This window comes from Amphiura filiformis, chromosome 3 (genome assembly GCF_039555335.1).
Source record: "Amphiura filiformis chromosome 3, Afil_fr2py, whole genome shotgun sequence".
Classification (NCBI taxonomy): Eukaryota; Metazoa; Echinodermata; class Ophiuroidea; order Amphilepidida; family Amphiuridae; genus Amphiura; species Amphiura filiformis.
Window position 1 is genome coordinate 63,513,831 of NC_092630.1, and position 24,785 is coordinate 63,538,615.

At 35.8% G+C, this 24,785-nt stretch overlaps 1 protein-coding gene across 2 annotated transcripts in view; it reads right to left on the reverse strand.

Moving 5' to 3' along the window:
- Window positions 1–4,402: 4,402 nt before the first annotated feature.
- LOC140148930 (uncharacterized) overlaps window positions 4,403–24,785 on the reverse strand; it is a 28,693-nt gene continuing 8,310 nt past the window's right edge. Inside the window, exons 2-13 of one of the 2 annotated variants that reach the window (XM_072171039.1) lie at window positions 21,087–21,156; window positions 19,782–19,842; window positions 18,106–18,760; window positions 17,456–17,626; window positions 16,135–16,198; window positions 15,301–15,477; window positions 10,206–10,329; window positions 9,018–9,251; window positions 7,962–8,196; window positions 7,203–7,244; window positions 7,042–7,074; window positions 4,403–4,757 (exon numbers count right to left, since the gene is read on the reverse strand). In XM_072171039.1, the coding sequence (XP_072027140.1) occupies window positions 4,692–4,757; window positions 7,042–7,074; window positions 7,203–7,244; window positions 7,962–8,196; window positions 9,018–9,251; window positions 10,206–10,329; window positions 15,301–15,477; window positions 16,135–16,198; window positions 17,456–17,626; window positions 18,106–18,760; window positions 19,782–19,842; window positions 21,087–21,120 (1,896 nt within the window). In that variant the 5' untranslated portion in view covers window positions 21,121–21,156 and the 3' untranslated portion in view covers window positions 4,403–4,691. The remainder of the gene's footprint in view (window positions 4,758–7,041; window positions 7,075–7,202; window positions 7,245–7,961; window positions 8,197–9,017; window positions 9,252–10,205; window positions 10,330–15,300; window positions 15,478–16,134; window positions 16,199–17,455; window positions 17,627–18,105; window positions 18,761–19,781; window positions 19,843–21,086; window positions 21,157–24,785) is intronic. The other variant, XM_072171041.1, reaches the window with a different exon arrangement.

The following is a 24,785-nucleotide window of genomic DNA, read 5'->3' on the forward strand; positions in this document are numbered from 1 at the left end:
GCAATAAACGCTCATTTTAGATCCCTTAACAAAGTAGAAAGGCAAAACTATTCTTTTATGATTCCTTTCAGCTAAACAAACTATTTGCCACCATTTTTTATCAAAATTTGAGAAGTTACCCCTATACAACCAAAGTGTGCCATTTTGACTAGAATAATTCTGTAACAATAGAGCGTAGATAACACAAACTATACATTTTTGAAATCTTTGTGATGAGACGAATAACTTGTGAATAACGGTGTATCTAGTGACAATAATTTGAAGCATTTCCAATTTTTTACTCCTGTATGACCTTTTGTGATCTGTAGAGATCACTGGCCCAGTCTGGGGTCAAATTTGAAATGCCTCATCTTAAAAGAAACTTTGGACCATGTTCTACATTTGTGTGGATACATGTACTCTCATGCTTTTATCATAAAGTGCACAATGATTCAGCTTTATAGCGGCTGTGCTAAATAATCTTTGTCAAAGGATGGTCTTTGTCAAAGACATCTTGCAATCCTTACCAGCAAAGGCACGATAGAGCGGCGATTGGTCGGCTCCATCGTGGCAGCACACTTCAAACTACTGGGTATTACTAATACAATGTTTATTGTGGCAAAATAACCAATGGGCCTTTCAGAAAGGTTAGGAATTATTACAGAAGCCATGGTAAATTTACAGCAATAGTATTCTTAATACAACAGGTTAATACAATGAGTTTAAAGCTGTATGAGATTTGACCCCAGATTAATTAAGCAAGCTGAAAACAATGTTGACAAGTCTTTTTTTTTGTGTGTGTGCATTGTTATAAAAAGGGATTTACTCTGCTATTATTATTTTAGTCATAAAATGATCAACATTTGATATAAATGCAAATTTTTTAAGATGTTGGCTTCTACATATCAAAATTATAATAAAAATCTTATATAAGGTATGTGTAATTGGTATAAACATACCTATAATAGCAATAATAATGTAAAAAACACCTGTTAATAATTACTGTTCATTGACTATTTTGAGAGGGGAAATGAGATATGTGGTAAGATGTTGAAGTCTGTAATACACAAGTTCTGAGGCAAATATTGGTGATTTAATGTGCACTTCACCTGGTATAGAAACATTGGTATAGTTTGGCAAAGCTCACTCTTCAGTTTTGTACTTGCTTGGTAGATAAGACAAAACATCTTGCCTACAATCAAATAAAAGTCTTTAACTGCATGAGGTATGCATGCTTTGCTGTGATTATGAAAATACATGTACATGTATGCTCAAAGTATGCCCTTTCGATAAATGGAACCATGCATTTTATTTCAGTCATCATAAACTTATATACAGCTCTGTTATAGTCTGTATACGATCCTGTGCCATATACTGGGGTACCCCAAAAGGTGGCTTTGTTCCATTTTGATGTGCAGTTTGGATTTCAAAACACTGTCTCTTGAGTATTCCTTCACTTAGAAGATTCAATTAGGTCTTTAATTGAGGCTAATTTATTCTATATTACTCATGTTTTTATCCTGTTTTAAAATATTTGTCAATTATTTTCTTATGACGTTTGGCATGAAATGTGCCAAGGGTGGCTGAGGATTACGAGGATTAGGGGGAGGGATTCATATTGTAAATTTGATTTAAAACCCCCTTTAAAAATTTGAATCTAGTAAAAAAATGTCTAAACAAACTCCCAGACATCTAAACCAAGTAAATAAATACAGAAGTTCATTTAAAAGACCAATACTTGCTCAGAATGATTGTAAATGTGGAAAAAAGAGGTGGAGTTACATCCTCCCTACTTTGTGATTATTTTTGCCCGCACTCTCTCATTTTTTAACCGATTTCCATAAAAAAGGTGTCAAAATGCTCAGAACCACTTCAAATGAGATGTGTAGGTAAAATGTTTGAACCATTTCATTTTTTTACTATGTAACACAAAGGTACCCCAGGTTGTGACACAGGACCATACCTTTCTCGAGTCAGTAATTTAGATATTGTTTTTTATTGTATCTCTGAATGTAATGATGAGAAATTTATAAAAGTATACATTTTCAGATAACATTTAACATTTAACCAGATTCCTGCAAAAATTAACAGTTTTTGAGAAAATCACATAATTTGATTTTACTTTACTGACTTGAGGAAGGTATACGACTATACATGTAGTAAAAAAAAATTTAAACGTTTATCAAAATAAATAAGCTACCATTTTGACCAGTAACCTACACCATATGCATTTTGTGGTTCTTATCGCCATTCCTATAATAGATTTTACATACCAGGTAAAAGTGTAGAAAAGATTATTAATGTGCTGCCACATGCACCATGCATAATCAAATGAGACTGTGGCATCGGGAAATTCATATTTCATGAGTTTACACTGTATCATTCAATCAGCTTGCAAAAGACAATACCTGTATTTGGTCACTCAATGGTAAGTGTTAAAATATCAAAGGAGTAGAGAACCAATGTATTCAGATTCTGTAATCCACAATTATGTTCCCTAAATGTCTAAACCTCATACATGTATAGAAAATATATTTACAAGCAATGGTCACTTTTTATCTTAAAAAATGAAAAAGACATTTTGTGAGTAAATACTTTGTTATCAAAATCTACACCTATTTTTTACAAATCATTTTTATAAACTTGATTTCAATAGGAATCTAGCTTAATCTCTGAGTTTTATACATTATAGTATACACAACACAATTATTATATTACAGAAATTTACTATTTTAAATATAAGCACAAACAAAAATCAAGGTTAACTTATTGTAATAACAAATAAAGACAACGTGATACTGACACTTTACCCTGGTAGCATACATGTACAATTCCCTGGGACTGTATTTCTACATTTGCGTTAAATTTGGATACTATGGAACATTGGACAAATTCGTTTATCATCCAAAACCATATTATGGTGTGAATGGACCATATCATTATGCTACTGTATTACTGTATGACCAATCATATCAGCTACATTTTGATCAGATATAGGCATATACTTAGATGAAGGTGAACAAATTACACACTAAACTAGTAAAAAACTTCAGCTGACGGAAGAAATGAACTAAAATCATGGGGTCAAGTATTACCGCCTGACCTTGATCCCTCTTTCCAACTTTATAACTGCTATCTTATTTATATGAAACATTTTACGTACAATGTACTAATATATTTGTCTAAAATTGTCAAATCAAATCTGGTGTTATTTACGTAGTGTCATGCACTTATTCTGGAATACATTATTTAGGTGATACGTGTATATTAAACGAGTATACCATGTGTTTGGTGATTTTCAATAAAATCTTTGTATAACCATGTTGTACAGTGTCATAACAATTTACAATAATGTATTTTAAAATCGGAAAAACAGAATTAACATGGCTCCAGGCCTAACAAAGGATATATGGTATTCTACATAACGGTGATAACAATAATATTAGTTCCCACAATACACACAGCTCATGTTGGTGATATAAGGTGATTCCTGCAGCATTTACATGATGTACAGGGTGTCCCAGAAAAAATTACCGGGCAAATGAACTTGGACGTAAGTAAAAAAATAGACATCTGAATCCAAAAATCTAAACATAAGCGTGTAGCCCATCTTATTCTGCATCTTATACGCCAATTTCACTGGAATCGGTTGACTAATCGCGAGGAAATGAGCAAATTTACATAACGCATGTGTCAATTCACTTCATTCCAAGTTTGAAAGAAAGATCATTCAACACAATGCGCACTAGTGGTTAAACTGTCAATGGGCTTCATAGTGTGTTCTATGAAATCCTTTTAGTTCTTTTTAAACAACCTGTTTCTTGCAAAACATTTAGTTAGGTTTTGTTCAAATTTGAAATCCTGCACGATATTGAAAATGAAAGCTTGCATGTAAGATGATGCTCGGTATTTTTAAATATCTTTTTCGTTAATGTTGATATAAATGTTGCATAAAGAAATAATACAAAAAGAATTCCAGCTGGCTTAAAATTTCTCACACACATTAATGTTTTCGAACATTTCCAAGAAATTGTAATGCAAAGTTTAAATCTTTTAAAACTTCAACATTAATGTTGCGTGGTATCAAAAATCACACGTAAAGCTGTAAGCGTTTGATCATTGTCATTTGGCTCAATGTTCTTTGTAAAGTATATTTGCACAACCTCAAGAATTAAAGTTGAGAGCTTCCAATTGCAGAAATCAAAGTTTTCTTGGACAGACTGTTATTCATCTTCAGTGAATGACATAACACCGTCGGATATTAATAGATAATGTGGACTAAATTGAATGAGATACACAAACTTTAGGAAGCGGTGAGCGAGTATGAAAAAACCGCCTGTTGATCAAACTTGGAATGAACTGCACTGATGCACGCATTATGCAATCATTCATTTCTCCAGAACCAGTCTGTGATGACTTTTTGTATGTGATGCACAACAAATATAGCTATGCGCTACATGTTGAATTGTTTGATTCTGACGTCTATTTTTCGACTTACGTTCAATTTTATTCACTCTGTAATTTTTTCTGGGACACCCTGTATAGGCATCGCCTTCAATCACAATGTCATGCTCTAATCAGCCTGCAAGACATCAAAGCAAGCATAGACATTGGATTTGTTGTACCTCCTTATTTTCTCCTGATAAAAAGGTCTAGTCAAAATAATTAAGTCTGTATAAGTCATGTTTGCTGCACCAAGGTGATTGCAGTGCTCACAGCAGGTCTATCAGATTTTCCTTGGCAGGATTCATCGTTAGTGGAGTCAAACACTTCTTGCTCTGAAATGAGACAAAAACAGTAAAGACAAGCAATGTAAGTATAACCAAAATAAATAATAAATAATAAATAAATGTAGACAGCCTCAAAGCGCTTTACATTTATTCCGCCGTCATTAGAATATGTCGGAACCACGTTTGCAGCCTACACGTGGCGCAGGGTCAGGCCTGGAAATAAGTCGGTCTGAACCAGGAGCCAAACATTTGGAAAAGCGGCTCCTGGTCCTGTAATTTTCTAGCGAACCAGGAGCCATTTTTAAAGAGCCAGGAGTCGTTTTTCTGAAAGTTTCAAAATGCTTATTTTTGTTATTTCTACAGCTTTCGATGCTCACCTGAGATGTTATCTGAACAGACTTTTAATTTAATTTATTTTATTTTATTTTATTTTATTTTATTTTATTTTATTTTATTTTATTTTATTTTATTTTTATTTTATTTTTTTTTAATTTTTTTTTTTATTTATTTTTTTTATTTAATTTAATTTAATTTAATTTTTTTTTTTTTTTTTTTTTTTTATTTTTATTTTATTTTATTTTATTTTGTCTTTTTTTCATGATATTAGGAAAAACAATATCTAGAAACACATTGGCAAAATTCAAGATGGCTTTCATGATCGCGATCATCACGATCACCTAACCAGAAAACAAGGCAAAATACTGCCAAAATTATGAGCCCTGAAGGCAAATATCAAGGAAAATTGGCAAAATACTAGGTAAAAGATAAGATTTGGCACTGCATTTTGTTGAAAATACATTGGAAATGGCCGATATTTTGAGTGGAAATGAGCTTGCCTGACGTAAGTTTTACTGGGTCATTTCCTGCGCACTGAATTGTCAAAATGGAGCAATAATGGTCATATATACCGGCGCAAAATTCAGATTTTCTCTGGCGCCTGGGCGGTAATTCTGGTTGGATCCAGGCGTCAAAACTCGGTAACCGTAGGGTAAAAATCGCTCGGCGCCTGCTTGTTTCCAGGCTTGCGCAGGGTCCATCAGTATGTAACGACTGTGACTACCCCTAACAGCTTCCCATTGCACCTGGGTGGGGTGAGGCAAGCGAGGCAAAGCGCCTTGCCCAAAGGCGCAACACGGTGGTGGGGACGGGAATCGAACCCACACACGCCGAGCAAGCTCTCGGATTATGAGTCCAAGGCCGTAACCACTGAGCCACCGTGCCCTTAATATGCAAACTTTGATGCAGCTGTTTTGTACCTCATACTGATGTCTTGTACAACTGATTTGAAATGCATTTATGTCACTCCCTTAACTTGAAGGCGGAAAGTACATTGTAATTAGGTGATCATTTCTAGTTTAATCCAAAGTAATATAATATGCATTGCACTTTTGTTTTTATTATCACTTTGGGTTTATTATGGTTTGCCTGCTTGCTAACAACAAATAATAGCACTCAATCATATGGTATTCTGTTGCAAAAATGTCATACATGGAGGTGATTATAACCCGGAAATTATAAACACTATTAATGTACATCACACCACACACCTTAGGGTCTGTGATCACACTATATTAATAACCTGCTTGTGCATTACTGCATAATAAATTGTATTGGATCAAATGCATCAAATATTTTTGAGGTTATGAATTAGAGGTTAATGACTACGCATCAGTTGTTTTGAGCGTATTAGGCTATCATACTGAAAACACCAAGGTCTAGCATACTTGGTTCTTAAGTCCTGTGATATGTATTTTCTTATGTATTTTCTTATGTATTTTATTGCTTTTTTACTCCATATTTCTGCCTTTATCTCAATTTTGAATTTCAATTGCATCAAATATTTTTGAGGTTATGAATTAGAGGTTAATGACTGTGTTACTGTGCATCAGTTGTTTTGAGCGTATTGTGAAAAATCTAAACATTTTTGAATATCTTGAGGGGTGCAGCCCTGAAGAATATTCCGAGGTCCAAGCAAAATATTTAGATTTTTCACAATACCCTAAAAATAACTGGTGCAAAGTCATTAACCTCATTCATAATCGTCAATTTCATTTGATACCATCTTTATAATATGCGGCACTATCTACTCCATGCATGGGGTGCCAAACGAGGCATTTTTGACAATTGAGTTACTATAATTATTACTTTATACATGTGACTATTGAAGGAGAACTCTTAAAACAGCTGACGTACAGTTATTAACTTTAAATTGTCTTATTATCAAATTATTTGTCCTTTCTAGTAATGGCTGTGGAGTATTGAATAAATCCATAATCTTTTTATAGCCATTATGTTAATAGTTCCAGTTGATTGGACAATATATTTTACTCACCAAGGGTATTCCACCATCCAGCAAGGATCCAGCCTAAAAGAATAATTGCAAGAAAAAAGAACACCATTACTTCACACACACATACTATATCTATGGAACGAATGGTAACCAAAAACAACAGCAACAAAATATTTACAAAAGGATTGTTTAATCAAGCTTACCTTTTCTTTGTGCAGCGGGCTTGGTGTGTCTAATTTGATTAACTGTAATGATATGAAACATTGAATCATATTAAAATACAAAATAACTTACTCTAAGTTTAAGAGGTGGTCTTGGAAATATGCTCTCACTCAATTTTCGCAAACTTTCACATGCCACAATTTTAGCAAGTTTTACAAAGCATTCTCTTTTTAAAGCAGCTACTTGAAACACCAGATTATGATCTCTGTTACTTATGTATGGAGCTCCAAGCTAACATCTGCTGCTGTCACTCTATTTCCATGGGAAAAATATTTTTTGTGGCTTATAACGATGGTCCAATTTCATCACTATTTTACAGCTTGGTTGAATGACAATGACTACCCCACTTCTGATCTAACAGAGATGCCACTTGGTGTTGTCAAAATTTCCTGAAAAACATGGAAATCTGAAAATGCACTTTTCCTCATTCTTTTACATAGGAAGAGCAGAGCAAAAATTCCCCGAAATTGGCAAATTTTCTTTATAACTTCCTGAAATCAGGAAATTTCCTGAGAAGTGGCATCTCTGGTCTAAAGAGTTTCATACTGTACTCCCAATTTTTTATTTGAAGGCCATATAGAATAATGTGTGAATAATAAAAGGGTTGGCCCATGAGCTTTCACTTACACCAAAAATCTCTAATATTGCCTCTTTTTTTTAAAGATTGAGAAATATGTAACATATTGCCCAATGGTAAAATGCAAATATTCCATGCATGCGCTCATCATCCAATCACTTACCAAATCAATTTGTGGTGATGGCATATTTCTGTGACTTTCCTGAATCTCAGCCAGAGCAGCCCTTCCAATCACTTGTTCTTTGTGGATTGGGACTGAGCTGAGCACTGGTGAAGCACCTGTGTTGTCTTGTCTTGCCCTCTCAGTAGGCAGAGCTGGTGAGATTTGAGGTGCAGGTGGTGTTTCAATTGGACTGGGTATGCGTGTAATTGGACCATGCATTGGAAGTGTTCTTGGGCTGTAGGAAGGAGAGCAAAGGAGTAGAAGCAATGTCAGAAATGATAAGTCTTGTAGCAAAGCTCATGCTTAAATCGTGATTATCTGCTGGTTGGGGAAGCTGATATTATATGACCTTACTGAGCTAACTGTTTTTGGATGGACAACATGAAATATAAGTTGCTCCCAATCCCATGTGACTCAGCAGATTAAAAAAAATGCAACTTACATGGTAGGGTGTGCATAAGCAGCTTACTTAAATGCGTATTCAGCATAGGAGCAGGATTTATAGTGGGTATAGTGATAGATGGCAACTTTTATGACTTCAGTAATTCAAAAAACTGCAGATTATACTTTTGACTAGGATTTAATTATTGTTTGATTGCAAAAGAATATTTAGCTATTCACAATATAATGATAAAGCTAATTCACAGTGTTGTCATTAGCACACTTATTCATATCAACAAGTCAGAATAAATCTTAACATACCCAATTTGGACCATGTAAATTCAGTCTTTCACTCTTTCCATAAGAAAATGTACCACAAGCACACACAATTCAATAACATAATGACATTTGATTGGACTCTTGATAGCATTCAGAAAACAACTGATGCAGTGGATATGGTCAAAAATGACATTTTATTTCATTTCTTTGTAACCTAATGATTTCAATCTCTTTTTCTATGTTAAAACAAAGAATTTATCCACATCCAATGTTGATATAAGAATAAGCATGCTGTTGACATAAATATTGATATCCAGCAGATAGATGACAGTGCTAGATAAAAATGCTTTTATTCTCAAGCTTGCATCAAGTTTTGATATGTGACAAGAACCTTACCTTTGATGAGACTTGATACTGCTGGTTGAATTCAACCTTGATGCTGAACTGACAGAACGCTTGTGAGGAGTAGGGATACCAGATCTCCTCCGTGAGGATCCAGTGACTGAACCGCCAACTTTTTGAGATGATTTTTGAGGCGTTCCTGGCACTGATGGCTTTCTCTGAACAGGTGTTTTTGTGTGTGGATTTTTTGCTTTTATTGCTGAATCCACACTGTATGCTCTGGAGGTTCTGTCGATGCAGAAATTAAAAAATAAGCTGGTTGGTTATACATTACAAGTATAGTTGATAGCTGACAGACTGATTTCATAACAAAAGCAACTCAATAAGGAGCAAATCAAATAAAGCCCTATGAATGCAATTAGTTTTGTTATTGAATGAGGGGTTAACAATTTCAATTACATTTTCTCCTACATGTATATGCATGTATACTTTAGAAAACAAACCAAAATTGAACTACAGGTAAATTAAGTAATTCTTTGCCAAGCTGGAACATTATGAACGATAGTGGCTCCGCAATAAACATAGGCACAGATAGCGCGGTATAAAAGAAAGCATACACGTGCAGGGTTCGAATTCGGCTGTATCGCATAGCAGTTTGCTCCACATTTTGAAGTAACTGCTACCCAATTTTGCATTTGTATAGCACTTTTCATAGTGCTTTAGCATATGGAAGTATCCTGATTATAATGAATTAGCCAAAAACTGCTACGCAAAATTTTTAAACGAATTCGAACCCTGTACACGCGCCTTACATTGCGTACATGCAGTACGCCACATAGACGCAACACGCATGTTCCAGCTTGACCAAGAATTACCTGTAGTTGCATTTTCATCTCAGTGTTCACAATCATTTCTTTTGTTCCCTTATTCTGGACACATACATATATAATTTTTAGAGATTTTAAGCGAATTGTGCTTTTTGTGAACTGTAAATCACTTTTCCCATGGTAGATTTAGGTAGTTGTATGATCCATGGCAAGTGATTAATCTAACTAACCTGTAATTCAAACTCACCTCTTACTAACAAATAGAAATTTACTCAAGATTCAAAAGTACAGAATGAAGGTTTCCCAATCTAATCTACATGTTTAAAAATAATCATGTACTTTGTTCATTCTCTTATTGTCACCTCCAGTAGTTACACATGTATGTTAGTTAAAATTGTACTGTTGAGGAGATTACCTTGGGGTTAGTTTCTCTTTAATGGCGCTTAGGCTTCCGCTGGATAGTATACGTTTAGGAACATTTTTATCTGCTACTACTGGTGTGCATGGAATTTGCACCTTGGGGGTGGCAGGCTTGACTGCTGAAACAAAGAATATGTGTACCATAAATCAACAATAATACAGCAATGAGTAGAATTTTGACACACATTGTATAAACAATTAGAATAAACAATTTTTACAGAACGAGGAGAATGGTGAATCTATTCAAAAGTGTTCATTGGCAAAATTCTAGCCGAGTTGGCTAGTTAAACTTAACTTCTTAACTCAAGGCTTTTAATTTAGATAAACAAATTGCTTTCCTCTGACTGTCAAGTGATCTTTATCTTAAGGAGGCACACAGGATCACTAATTATCCATTATTATTCACCTCATAACTCGAAAACTATTTTTGTAAAGTATATAAAAGTATACATTTTTTGAACGGAAATGAGCTCATAAATCCATTTAAAATGTCAGTTTTGGGCCAAAAAGTACAATTTTCGAGAAAATCCCCAAAAGCTTTTTTTGACCAAAAATTTTGGTCCGCCATAAATTATTTGAAAATCAAAAACTGTAAAACATGAATTTTATTAATTTAGACAAATAAATCTAGAAAGTGTTTTTTTATTTTTTTTAAATTTTGCTTAGTTTTTAAAATATTTCAAAAAATCAGTAAAAACGTTTGACCCGTGTTCAAATTTTTTAATCATGGGTGATAAAAAAAGTTCTATCCCCTAATTTAAAAAAAAATGAAAAAACACTATCTAGATTTTGGCCATATCTAAACGTTTGACTTAAAAACTTACCTCAGTGATGCTTCATTTAGAAGCTATGGCGGACCAAAAATGGTTAAAAGTGGTCAAAAGTGAACTTGCGATTTAGAAAAATACAGCGGATTTTAGGTCCATTTTTGAAGATTATTCCATAAATATATAATCCGGTGACTTGTGACGTTTGGTCAAGTTAGAAAATGAGAAGGCCCAACTGCAGCAGATTGGCATTTTTTGGTGATTTAGAAGGTAAAATATACAATATGACAAAATTATCCGTGCACATTATTCGGCAGAAGTTTATCCACATGGTGTAGCCATTTTATTTACTGCAGTCTTGTTGCCATGGTGCAGCAGAGCTTCCGGCAAGGCCGCGGCGTCGCGTTGGCGTTTGAGGAGCGACAGGGCGCGCGGACAGACAGACAGGTTACGAGAATAAGTTGCACAGTGCATGGTCGTGTTGCCGCGAACGAAACTATGATTATTTAAGCACAATTTTGTCCTGTTCAAAAAAGATCATGCTCTGTATTAAAATTTGCGGACATCAGAACATTAGGCCTAAAAGTAGCATAGAATAGGCCTAACTGGCAAGCAATTATTTTAGCAGGAAGTTTTATGAAATGAAGAATCAATTGAGGCATAATCATGATAATTGCGATTTCTGTTTTGTACTAATTTTCATAATTTTGCTTTAAAAATGTAATGTTTTTAATTTATCGCTTTTGGTGATTTTCTTTCTTTCTTTTTTTTTTTTTTTTTGGTGTTGACAAATATTGCATTATTTTATGTTCATTGTCCTTTTCTGAACCGCAAACATGATGTTGTTACTACTCGCTGTTTTTCTTTTTAGTTGGTGCTTGAGAGGCACCACAGCGCCCGTCGGCGCCAAAGATAGGCATTTTAACGCCCGTTATAGCTAGGCCTACACCACAGGAATCCCAAGTAAAATTTTAAAAGATTCTGATGTGTCGCATTACTCAATGTGCCGTTTTTGTTATTTTCATTGTTTGTTGTTATCATATTTTATTTTTAACTTTTTACGGAATATCAAACACTCTTACAAAAGACATAGGCCTATTATAGGCCTAAAGCCACAATAAAGTTGTAAAATATTTTGTCATAAAAAGTGAATAAAAATATACAACAACAAAAATATTTAAAAAAGTGTGTCTGTTGTTGTTTTCAATCAAATAAACGTGTAAAAAGTGGGATAAAAGTTGTAATATGTCTTGAATAAAACGGACAAAAAGTAGGCCATAGGCCTATATATGTTAAACGGCTAAAACACGGAGGGGTCACAAGAAAACTGAAAAACACAGAAATTTACATAGCCTAACAAAACCGAATTTCAAAAGTAGAAAACGGAACACTTATGGCTTTAAATTAGATTGTGGTTTATGCAGTAGGCCTACCGTATATAGGCATCATGCTAAAGAGCGTTTTAAAGCACTGCATGAAAACATTCACGGAACATGCTTTAAAGCAGTTTACCTTTTAAAGTATGTAGAAAACATTATAAACATGAAAGTTGAAAGCCAGACAAACATTGCAAATAAAAAGGAATTCGGCCAAAACATTCGCAAAAAGTGTTGTAAAACCAAAAGCTTTTATCGCAATCATGGTATATGGTAGACCTAATAGGCCTACTAATGGAAATGTAGTTAAAATGGGTTATGAAAAAAGCACGAATTTGCGGTTTCGATTATATTTCTCGTTTGAAATTATTATTTAGCATTAAAACATTCATGAAAATGCTTTCATAAACGCTGCGTTTCGCTATGCCGATTTCAAATATCGACATTTTTAACATCGTAGAGTTGTAGGCCTATGCCTAAATGGTCGATATGATGTATTGAAATGTCAACGTTTTTGACATCATTGCGTTAATGGTCAATCAGGAGTAGAGAACGTTTGAAAACGAATCTTAAATCCGTGTTTTAATAACACTTTAACATTATTCAGGGCCTTATGTATCTAATATAGGCCTACCGGTAGTAACTGCTTGCCTATTTTTTATGGTCTTTAAAATTAAGACGAGACTGAACGACCGCAGAGCGCAGAGGCTCCCGAACCAAGCTAATATAATAGGCCTATATTCTTGTCCAACTACACCAACTTGGTAAATCAAATAATAACAATGAAATGAATGAATGAATGAATGAATGAATGAATGAATGAATGAAATAAAACAAATTTTTAAACATAAAATAATAAGCCTAATGATGTACTATGCGCAGGCCTCGAAATAAGGCGGGCCCTCGGGCCCTCGGCCCCCGAAAATCAGTGAGGGCCCGCAAAAGATACATCCGGCGGGCCCAAATGGCCCGCAAAATGTGTGGCAATTTTTATCACTTACGGACTTAATCTTACTGCAGAATTCAACAGTCATGCAACACCAAAAATCACCCGACTATATTGCATTCTAAATTCACATTTCAGGAGAACTGAAGTAAATTCAAGGCCAAAAACATTGTTATTTACTTCAATCTTTAATAATATTTGATAGTTATGATGTTAAAGTAGGTGTAATAACTCTGTTTTTCCCATAAAAGCTGCCGATATTGTGTTTTTTGGTACTTCCGGGATAGCACAATACACCACCATAATATGCATGTACAGCAGGTCATGAATATTAATGAGGTTCTGTCACTGTGGCGGGTTTATAATAGCACTGCATGACTTTTGCATATTAAATCACTTTTGATTTTGATATAATTGGAGATATAAAGGAAATGAAAAAAGACTGATTAACCGGGACTGATACTAATGACAATGTTTAAAAACAAATCAATTCAAAATAAAAAATTTTTTGAAAAAAAAAAAACCAGCATCCTCTAAAAATGGTTGCTTGCCCCATTTCTTTTTTTCTTTGGGTTTCTCTCTTTCTATTCTTTCTAGTAATTCTTTATGTATTAATTAATTACCTAATTACTTAATTACTCCTACTTATTGAATAATCTATTCATTTGAATGTTAACATAATTATGGGTTATTTGTTTCTTTATTTTCCTTAGGCTCCTTCACTCGGTCACTCGCAAATTTACCATGTTTACTCACTTTTTTGTGGGGTCACATAGGTTAAAATCAATGGCCCAAATTTGGGCCCCCAAAAATTTGTGAGGGCCCTCAAACATTTAAGATCAAGGGCCCAAATGGCCCTCAGAAATTCTGGCTTATTTCGAGGCCTGACTATGCGGGCTAAGTCTAGCCTACTAGCAAAATATTTAGGGCCTACGTTTTCTATCGTATCTACCAGATTGTGTCATCATTACAGGGCTTCTTACAGCTAACTACTTCTTACAGATAAATTTCATCTTTTCAAGTTCAGAATGAAACTTGAAAAAACAAAACAAAACAAACAAAAAATTCACTATTATGTTCATATAAAAAAAAACCTATAATTTATACCACTATATCAGCACTTTTGTGGCGAAATTTATCGAGTAGGCCTACTGATTCTGGGACGGGGACGGTGGTGGTCTGTCGGCCCGCAGTTACGCAATGCAATGGTGCAAGCTTTACCTACCTTGGAAGAGATCAATACGATAAACGGTAGTGATCGCGATTGGCGACTCCAGCGCCTCAATCAGTAATCACCTCCCCCATCCAGTTTACCATGTGTGCGTGTCTTTGCTAGCTGTATCGCCGCAGCACGCAGCGTTAGAACGCGATCTATTATGGAAAACAATGATTTATTTGCTTTTGCATTTTGGCGAATTTTTAACGAAAAAGGGTCTTTAAAATAGCTTTTCTTATGGTTCAAATTTTAAGATTTCTTTAAAATCTATTAATGACAAGGTAAAATACGGTTTGAAGATGACATTAGTGAAGAAAACTCAATTTTGGCCATGTAACACTTCAGTGATCCTGTGTGCATCCTTAAAAGTGATTTTCTGGTCCACAGTCTAAAGCAGTATTCAGACTTTTTATTGTACGTAAAATATTGTATGTAACATATATACGTTATTTAATCTATTGCCATTCTATTTCCAGTCATATTTAAGTTCTAACGAATGTTTGATGACAAAAAATCGATAATATATATTTCTGCTAGATATTATATGTAACATATTATCGATTTTTCGTCATCAAACATTCGTTATAACTTAAACATTACTGGAAATAGAATGGCAATAGATTGAAAAACGTATATATGTTACATACAATATTGTACGTCTAATACTCGGGAGTCTGTGGAGCGCTTTAGTTATTACAGCAAATCTTGAGTAATTGATTCATGGAATGCCAATTTCTTATGTTGATTTTAACAAAGAAAGCATAAAGCGTATAAAAAAAATGTACCTGTAGTCTTTTTTGGATCCAATGCCATTGTAGCCTTCATGGGTTGTAATTTGCCAGCGCCGGCAGCTGAGGTACTCTTTGCCAGTTTGGATGGTCTGGCAGCTGCTAAGGTCTTGCGAGGGATTACGCCAGGCTTCATCAAACTAAGCTTGGAAGCATGAGGTTTACTGGCACCATCTGATGAGGCGAAACAAAAGATTAACACAATATAATCAAGGAAGATGCAAACATGATGGTAAATCAAGTAGCATACCCTTCCCACTATGTACATTTCCATGGATGATCTTGGGATTATCACCAGGATGATCAGTGTAGCATTTTAATAGACATAGCCTTTAACCCGAACACACTCATCGTTTTTTGCTATCGGAAGGGAAAGAAGAAAAAAACCCTCAGACCCCTTACTTGCCAAGTGCACGATCACCAACCAGTAGCCAACCTGTTTGATTATATGACTTTATTAGGGTGATTGCATCATGGCATCACATGGGATGCATGCATGCATGCGCAGTATGTGGTTTTCCCTGATAGATTTGGCAGTGTAAGGGTTAAAAATATGCTGCCTTTCTAGATTGTATGCATTTAAAGAGTTGTACCAAAATGTACACCAAACCACCGACTACATGTATATAACATGTACCTTCATTCAAGTATGAATTCACCTTAATTTATTGAAAAAAACATCATATGCAGAGTCAGCTCAAATTCTCTGGCTTACATAACAGTTTGAATGATAAAGACCCACAAAAAATATTTCAAAATCTACTAAAAGAGAGATTTGACATCTTCAAATGAATCACGATTCACCCTGCAACACTCGAGTCCTCTACTTACTGTGGTTTGTTGCATTCCTTGCTGTTGGTTCTTGGCCATTTCTTGCCGGTTTACAGAGTCCATTCTGCAAATTTGAACACAAAAACAGACAAATTTTAATGTTTGGTACATAATTTGTGCCATTTTTGCATCCAAATCTAAAGTTATAACTTGATACTTTAAAATGTTTACATCTGCCTGCAAAAAAAGTTAGAAACCTGTACCAGTTCCCAGGTTCTGATATAACAATATGCAATATCCAATCACAGTCACTTCTGCATGTGTCATGTGCAGTTCAAATTTGCATCATAAATTTTGCACCCATTGTACAATCTACTAATATAAAATTACATATTTAGTAAGGCTACAGTAGTGTATATACAACATTCCTCCACCTTCCCAATGTATATGTAAATGAGCATCAATGTCCATCAGGGCTCCCACTAAAGTGCATCTGTGTGTCCAGGATGCTATTTTCTATTGTTGGACACACTGTCCGTGTGGACACAAGTGAATTTTAACTCAAAATCAAGCTAGTTTATGCTTACACATAAAATCAAATATTTTTGTTATTTTTTTAACCTGCATCGTGCATAAATTAATATTTCAGTAGACCAATCAGTCAATGAATTACCATTATTGACCTTTGACCATGCCCATTTTGCAACTTGACTTCTGGGTCATGCAGTCAATGGAAATTCTTATGGCAGTGCGCCATGTGAATTGCTTAAGCTATCGCTCAAAACATGACAGCAAAAATACAAAAACTAAACTAATGTCAGCAAGTTTGCATTCAAGTAATTTGTTAGTGACAATAATATTTACATAAATCTTTAAAATCTCATTAGGAAAATGTAAGAAATTAGTCCAATATTTGCATCAAAATGTGATATGATGCAATACTGGCTATCATGAGCCCTGTAAAATTGTGTTGTCTGTTGCCCAATACATGTACGGACACACACAAATTTTGCAGGACACGCATTTCCCGACCAGGTTTTAAAGTTGTGCATTTGATTAGATGCAGAGCTTTTGAAGGCTAGAGGGAGCACTGATGTCCATACAAGTTCAAATTCAACACACAAGATACACCATTTTCAAACTTTTTCAAATACGGCCAACAACATCTGCCCCGTAAGCAATGCTAGCTTTAATTTGATACCCTACTTTAAATATTTCAATGTACATTTTGGAAGTACATGTATGAACAAAAGTAGCACATATTTTCTTTTTATTTTCTTCATATTTAATTGAGGAAAATGGATGTTTACATCATAACTCTCCATATACCGTAAGCCCACCATCAATACATGCATTTTGGAGCATACATTTCAGAGCATACCTGTACAGGATTATTGCTGCCCGGTGTTCTTCTCTTGCCAGAATACACCATATTGTTCTCACTTGTGTCGTATGGAACAGGACTGCTGGGTACTTTGAGTCCTTGATTGCTTTCACCATTTGCCAGTCTTGTCCTCTTAGGTGGACTCTGTTTTGTTGTACCAATTTTTTGCTGTGAATATATAAATAACATATTGTTTGTCATATTATCTGCAAATGCACATACTGTTGCAAATAGACAAAATTACATGCTGAAACTTTACCAATGACACCACTGTCCACACTGGCAATAGAACATCATTTTTACAAGTATAATTAATAGCTATGCACCCTTTACATTAGTAGAGAGTGCCCATACCACCTGTCTGATTCTGTTGGAATACATAAGGATCTTCTTCATTTGTCTGAACATACATGTGTGAATCAATGGGGTCTAATTAACAATATTTTGTACAAACCTGTATTCTATCAGAAGTATTTCTATTTTTAAAAGGATTTGTGGAACGCATGTCACTAACTGTATTGCGAATATATCAGACAATTTGACGGTAAATGATTGGGCCATGAATGATGGTAGTGGATAAAACACCAGTTTGGAACAATACTTATTGTTAGTAATAGCTATTGTTAGTAATATGTATTACTACTTACTAATACAGGCTTTGGTTTCCTTAAACCACTTGTTTTTGGAATTCCACTCCGTTTAGCTGGAAGTCTGCTCTTCTTTGTAGCGGCAAGTCCCACAACAGGTTTTTTAAGGTTCCCCTCTTGAACCTTCTTTGCTGTGAATTTGATTTCAGCAGGTTGGTCTTTAACCAATGAGGACACACATTCTTTTGCTGTTGGAAGATGGGCAGGGGGTGTATGACCAGCTGGGCTGACAGAGATTGTGTATGTGGTACGACGAGGACTTCTCATGTCTTTTTTAACAGCTCTCTTAAACAGGTTCATTTCTAATTTGTTCGGTGTGATATTGCCTTCATTTGAGGGTTTCAATGCTAGTTCTGAAATAGAAACAGTTAACTGATTAACTGGTTCATCACTCTTGTTGGCCTCTGTCTCAGCACACTTTGTATTATCTGTACCTTGCTCTTTCAACAGCAGAGCAACTTTAGTAGCCTCTTTGAAGATCTCCACATACTGCTCTGTTGTGAGAGGGCTCATTGGCTTAATACCTTCCGGGGAGTCAAGCTCTGTCTTTTTGGCCACACATTGTTCTCTAAATCCAACAGGGCCAAAGAAGACTTCATCTTCATCCTCTTCTGCTGGTGAAATCTTTTCATCTACAACTCGGGTGGGAGCGTTTCTGTTTTACATAATAAAAACAAAGTGAATTAAAAACAAATTGCATTTTAAATTAAAAACAAATGGCAGTTGTTTTATAAACACAATTCCTACTGTAGTGCTTTGCAAGAGGAAGAAATTCAATTCATATACCCGGGCCTGTGCACAGGATTTTTGCGGGGTGCAGGACTTCCAAAAAGTGCATTTTTGTGGATCCAAAGTCCCTAAAAATTGTCCCCTTTGGGAATTAAGGCTGTATCACCAAAAAATGGACCTTTTGTAAAATTTTCTCCCACTTTTGGATTTTTTAAATTAAAATAGCACAAAGTGGACCTTTGTGGATTTGCACTGGTCACCTCCCCTGCATGCAGGCGATCCATCCATCACCTGTACCATACTTATCCTATATTTATTGCTTTGCACATTCAAGTCATTATGCTAAACATTCAAGATAATGAAACTAGGCAATGTTGAACAAAATGTCACAACCAATGCATCTCCAGTCTCCTTAATTTCCTATGATATATTTTACATTAACATGCTGTGCACAGTACACTGAATGGCAATTTGAAGTTAAAGAAGATGAGTCAACTTGTATTTTGCGGGATGCGCGTCAACTTGCAGAGATAATCATTTGCACTTTTTTTCATCAAAATGAAAATTTTGGTATCAGTAGATTTCCATTCTCATTGAGCTTGTAAATAGCAAGGATGCAAGATGTTTTGTTTGGATTTTGTAAGAGTATATTAACCGATTTATTATTCACACAGTATTCAATGGTCCTTCAAATTCACATTTTTGGCATATAAATGGATTGCAATACCACCGTGAAACTCCATCGCTGTGTATTAGCTGTCAAGGCCATTCAACCAAAGTGGAAATGGAATATTTATGAAATTGGACAAGCCTCCTTCATGGTGTAATAATAGTTTAAAACAAAAAGTAAATCTGGACATTGTTATGGTGCTAAAACTATGTAGTTGCTCACTGGTATTTACAAGTTATGAAAAATCACAATGGAATTTGTGAAAGGGAGTACTTACGTTAAAACTGGTGAAACAGGCAAGTCAAAGTCAAACTCTTCATTTTCAAGAAAATCGGCCTCTGAAAAAGGGAAGAGCCAAAATGGTAGATTACATTTATAAGTGAGATCACATAACTTTATTATTATTATCGGAATACATAAACATTAAACAATGAAGGAAAACAGTAAGCCCAGGAGAGATCGCATAAAAGATCATGCAAGGTTAATTGCGGTATAGATGAGGTGACTTCTGACGTCAATGCCTGTCAGTATGCGCACGCATCATCACAATTTCCATTGTTTTTTGCCTGGCAGTATGCGCGAGATCATATTTTGTTCAGGGCTCATGATGTTTTTAAAACTCCCGCCACATCACAATAAGGCTATTGAACAGTGTAGTGGTGGCATGGGGTTCATTCCAAGCATATCGTTATACCAGTCCCTTGCCTTTGTTGATAAACATTGAGGTCAACTCAAAGATACTACAAAAATACATATTTTTAAATTATATGCATTGTGCAAATTGCACTGGCACAAACACCTTTCATCTCTGTGGAATTTTTTAACACAGGTGATGTATCCATTCCAAGTTTGCTCATAGCAGCCTGTCCTATTGGTTGTATTTTGTAAGTTTTATATTGATTTTCCCTACAAATTAAATTCCAAGGTGCTTTAAAAGGTGAATGAAAATTAAGGTCACCTGGTGCATGCACACTCTCTTTAATAGTACAATGTACATGTATGTTAAACTTAAATACAGTAGTAACAGTACACTGTATATGAATTACCTACCTCACTCACTGTGTAACACAATACTAACCATGGGTATAAGTTGTATAACCTTGAACTCCCAAGTTTGCCTCAAAACTTGGAACATGTAATACACATGTCACTTGTATGACCCACCCCATGACCCCCGGGGGTGGTGAGTCACTTTACAAAGGTGCGTCGGATTTAACTATACCATGACCCACATGTGCGTCTAAACAATGACGGACATTTGCCGACAATGACTGAGCCCCTTGTCAAAATTGTGACGCACATGTTAAGGATTATGACTGTCCTCATGACGCAAATTTGACTCACCATTTGGGTATTTTGACCGACACTGATGCACCTAACCATTGACGCACCTAGGTAAAGTGACTGACACTGACGCACCCCTTGGGGTATGTTGTAGACGCACATATTGAGTAAATGACCGTGCACCCTGCGTCACTAATTGGTTGGTAAATGACCCAACCATGACACACATCCCCCGGGGGTCCTAGGGTGGGTCATACAAGTGACATGTGTATAAATTTTCAATAAATTTTAAACCTACCAGTAACACTATAAATTTGCTGTGGCTCCATCATTCTAACAAATGCACTTCACAACCACTGAAGTAGCTTCTATAATAAAGAAAACATCAAAAAAATCTTTTAGCACACAACTGTGGAATATATTACGTTCACTTATAATTACTGTGAGGTACCGTATGTACAACTATATATGTAGCTGTGTGTACATGCATGTACATCCTGCTCATGAGTCTACTTTCACTAAGGGGCATGCACACCTACATGAAGGCTTGGGCAGGCACGGATTAGGGTGCCTTCCCCCACCCCCTCAAAAAAAAAAAGGAAAGGAAAGAAGAGAAGAGAATTGGGAAAAAGGAGAAAAAGAGAAGCTCTTGATAAGAAAAAAAATAATTAAATTGCACGTAATTGAGTAGGCCCATGCCTAAAAAAGCATACAGTCCGGTCGATCGGAAGTAGGCCCTATAGGCCTGTGATTATTTTAGGCATTGGACAGAGATGCCAATGGGTTATGAAAAAAATCTGAAATTTATGAAAGTAGGGAGCGAAGCGATCAAGTCTCGCCCCCACGGCCGGGGTCCAGGGGCAAAGCCCCTTTGGGGGTTGAGGGGGCGAAGCCCCCCAAAGCCAGAGGGTTTCTACACATTTTACACTGCAGGAGACACCATTTCTGAGGGTAAAATTACATTCAAATGGATTAAAAAATAAGGTTATTTTGAGAAAACAAGCCTAGATAGCAGTCTTGAATACTATCTATTAAACATGTAATATTCTTCAAGGCTTGTTTTCTCAAAATTATACCATAAAATATGCAAATTAGGTACCTAAGCCCAGCCAATTTTAGCAGAATTAGCACCCCAAAAGGCCATTTTTAACATAAAAACCTGTTTTAGACTTTTGTGAAAAATGCTTCCTTCATCCCAAAAAGTGGTTTTAAATGTTCAGTTTCCTATACTTTTGTACATGAGAGACATTCTCCAAAGTATTTTTTTGGCCTAATAACATGGCCTTCATGGCTGAAATGGATATATATAATGCATAATATAAAAACGATGATTCATCAAATTTTTGACGCCCCCCCCCCATTTTTTTTTTTAATTTTTAAAAAATATTTTTGGCCAAAAAAACAAAGTTATATGTTCTAAATTACTTGTTATTTAATGTTGAAACCATAGAAATACTGCTACTTAAAAAAATTGCCAATTTATGTTTACAAAGTTGGATAAAGTTGTACATTTTAATTACTTTACTTCTACTGAACAGCTAGCAATGTATACTAATTCAATGTGTTCCTGACTGTTATCAAAATGTACAACTTTATCCAACTTTGTAAAATAAAATTGGCAATTTTTTATTTTTGAAGTAGCAGTATTTCTATGGTTTCCAACCTTGAATAACAAGTAATTTAGGGCCTATAACTTGCTTTTTTGGCCAAAAATATTTGTTGAAAATTTAAAAAAAAAAAAAAAAAAATACAAAAAATCGGAATTCCGATTTAAATCGGAAGATTGGCATCTCTGATTGAGGCGGGCCTCGGCCCAAATGCATGTGAAAATTACTTCCGGCCTGCCGATATGCAGGGCCTGTCACATCTCCATGCATGCTTTTTGAACCCATTTGGTGCACATCATTTTTACCCCGGGATTTTTACACTACCGGGTACATGTATGTATTTTTAAATCATTGCTTGATTTGCTTTTTTTAACAGAAAAAAAGGGCCCAAACTCAATTTGCAAAATTTTAAACAAGTTTGCTGACACTTTCAATTCAAATTTTATTTGGTTTTATCTCATTTCACAGAATACCGGTACCGGCTTTGCGAGCCATCTTTGAGCCCCTATGAAATTTTTTATTAAGCCAATTCAGTGGTCTACCCTGCTATGAGGGGTCACACCTGAACCTATATTGCCTACTAAAAGCAAATTAGATGATGTCTGACATTTAGTAGATGAGGGGGTCAAAAATGGCAATTTATCATGTGCGTCATCACGAATATGCATATTTAGATGTCTTCATCAGCAAATGGGGGTGAGATACATTTTTAGACTCCAGAATCTGGTTATTTGGGTCCAAGACACCCTAGATTCCAATTTGTAGCCCTGTAGAATAGGCCTACCCTAAGGGAAGATATGGATGTCTAAACTCGGAAGAAAATTAATGTCATGCGACGCTGCAGCGCAAAAAAAGGGGTCCGACCCAATTTTCAATAGGCTGGTTCTCGGAAACAACAAGGAGTAGAGACCTACCGTTTGAAATGTGTTCATTTGGCACATATGGCTCCCGGGGATATGGCTATGATCAGTGTTCGATTTACCTGGATTAGCGTAGCAAAATGCTCACAGTTTTGGAATTGCTACTCAAATCTGAAAGTGAGTACAGTTTTTGCTACAAAAAAAAATATACAAAAATCGAACGCTGGCCACTGCATTTGTCTACGAACTTGCAAGAAGGGAGAAAAAAGACGATAGATACAGTTATGGCAGGAATACAAAAAAATCCACAAAATATGGTGAAAACAATTGCTACTCACAATTTTGGAATGCTACTCAAATCTGAAAGTGAGTAGCAGTTTTTGCTACATGTACACAAAAAAATAGATGAAAATAAAATCGAACACTGGCTATGATATTAAAGCAGTGTACAAATTAAGTGGTAATCCGGGCGTCCTCACACCCAGATTTGCCATCGGACAACCAGAAATTCACACAGGTTATCCGTCGGACACCCACACTTTTTTCACCTTCGTGTAGTATTAAAATGCTAAAAAGATTTAGTCGGTAATTAGTCCCGATATTTTATTATGAAAAATCACATTGCTTTCCAGTTCTGTCTAGTCTTCGTACTCCTCATAGCTTTCAAGTTTCAAACCACCGCATCTCCAGATACTTAGTTAGGGCTCGAGTGTGCGCTGAGCAGGGGTGTCTATTCTTCCAGAAAATTGAAATTATTCCCTCACCCTACCGCGCGGTGTCACATCCATCCCCAGATTCTTCCCCAACTGAAAAAAGGGAACATTTTAGGTTGGTTGCTATAGCCCCGGGAGGGGGGGGGGGGAACTCCCATACAGGATTACAGGCCTTGAAATAAGCTAAAATTTCTGAGGGCCATTTGGGCCCTCGATCTTAAATGTTTGAGGGCCATCACAAATTTTTGTGGGCCCGAATTTGGGCCATTAGTTTTATACCTATGAAGCCCACAAAAAAGTGAGAAAAATTGCCACAAATTTTGTGGGCCATTTGGGCCCGCCAGATGTGTCTTTTGCGGGCCCTCACTGATTTTCGGGGGCCAAGGGCCCTTGGGCCCTCCTTATTTTGAGCCCTGCTCCCATATATTGACATACATCATGAGCCCATGAAAAGACCCCGTTATTTTTGGCAAATCCTACACCCAATGACCAGGTGTTTTTCAGTAGCCTACACTGAATGACCCCCTTTCTTGAACAATTAGTCCTCAAAATTTGGTGCGCTTCACACACATTTTGAGCAAAATAAATGAGTTTTGTCTATGTTGTACTGTAAAATTGGGTAAAAAGCAAATTTTAGGCACTCCCATACAAAATCACTCCATTTTTTACATTGCCAACACCGAATGACCCCCTTTTTTCTGAAAATTTCCACACCGATAGACCCCTAGTTTCATACGCTGGTGGGCACAGGTATGTCACTTTCATATTTGAGTGCCTCCCCCGGGAGCTATCTACATGTACTTTTCCTTATTTTCTT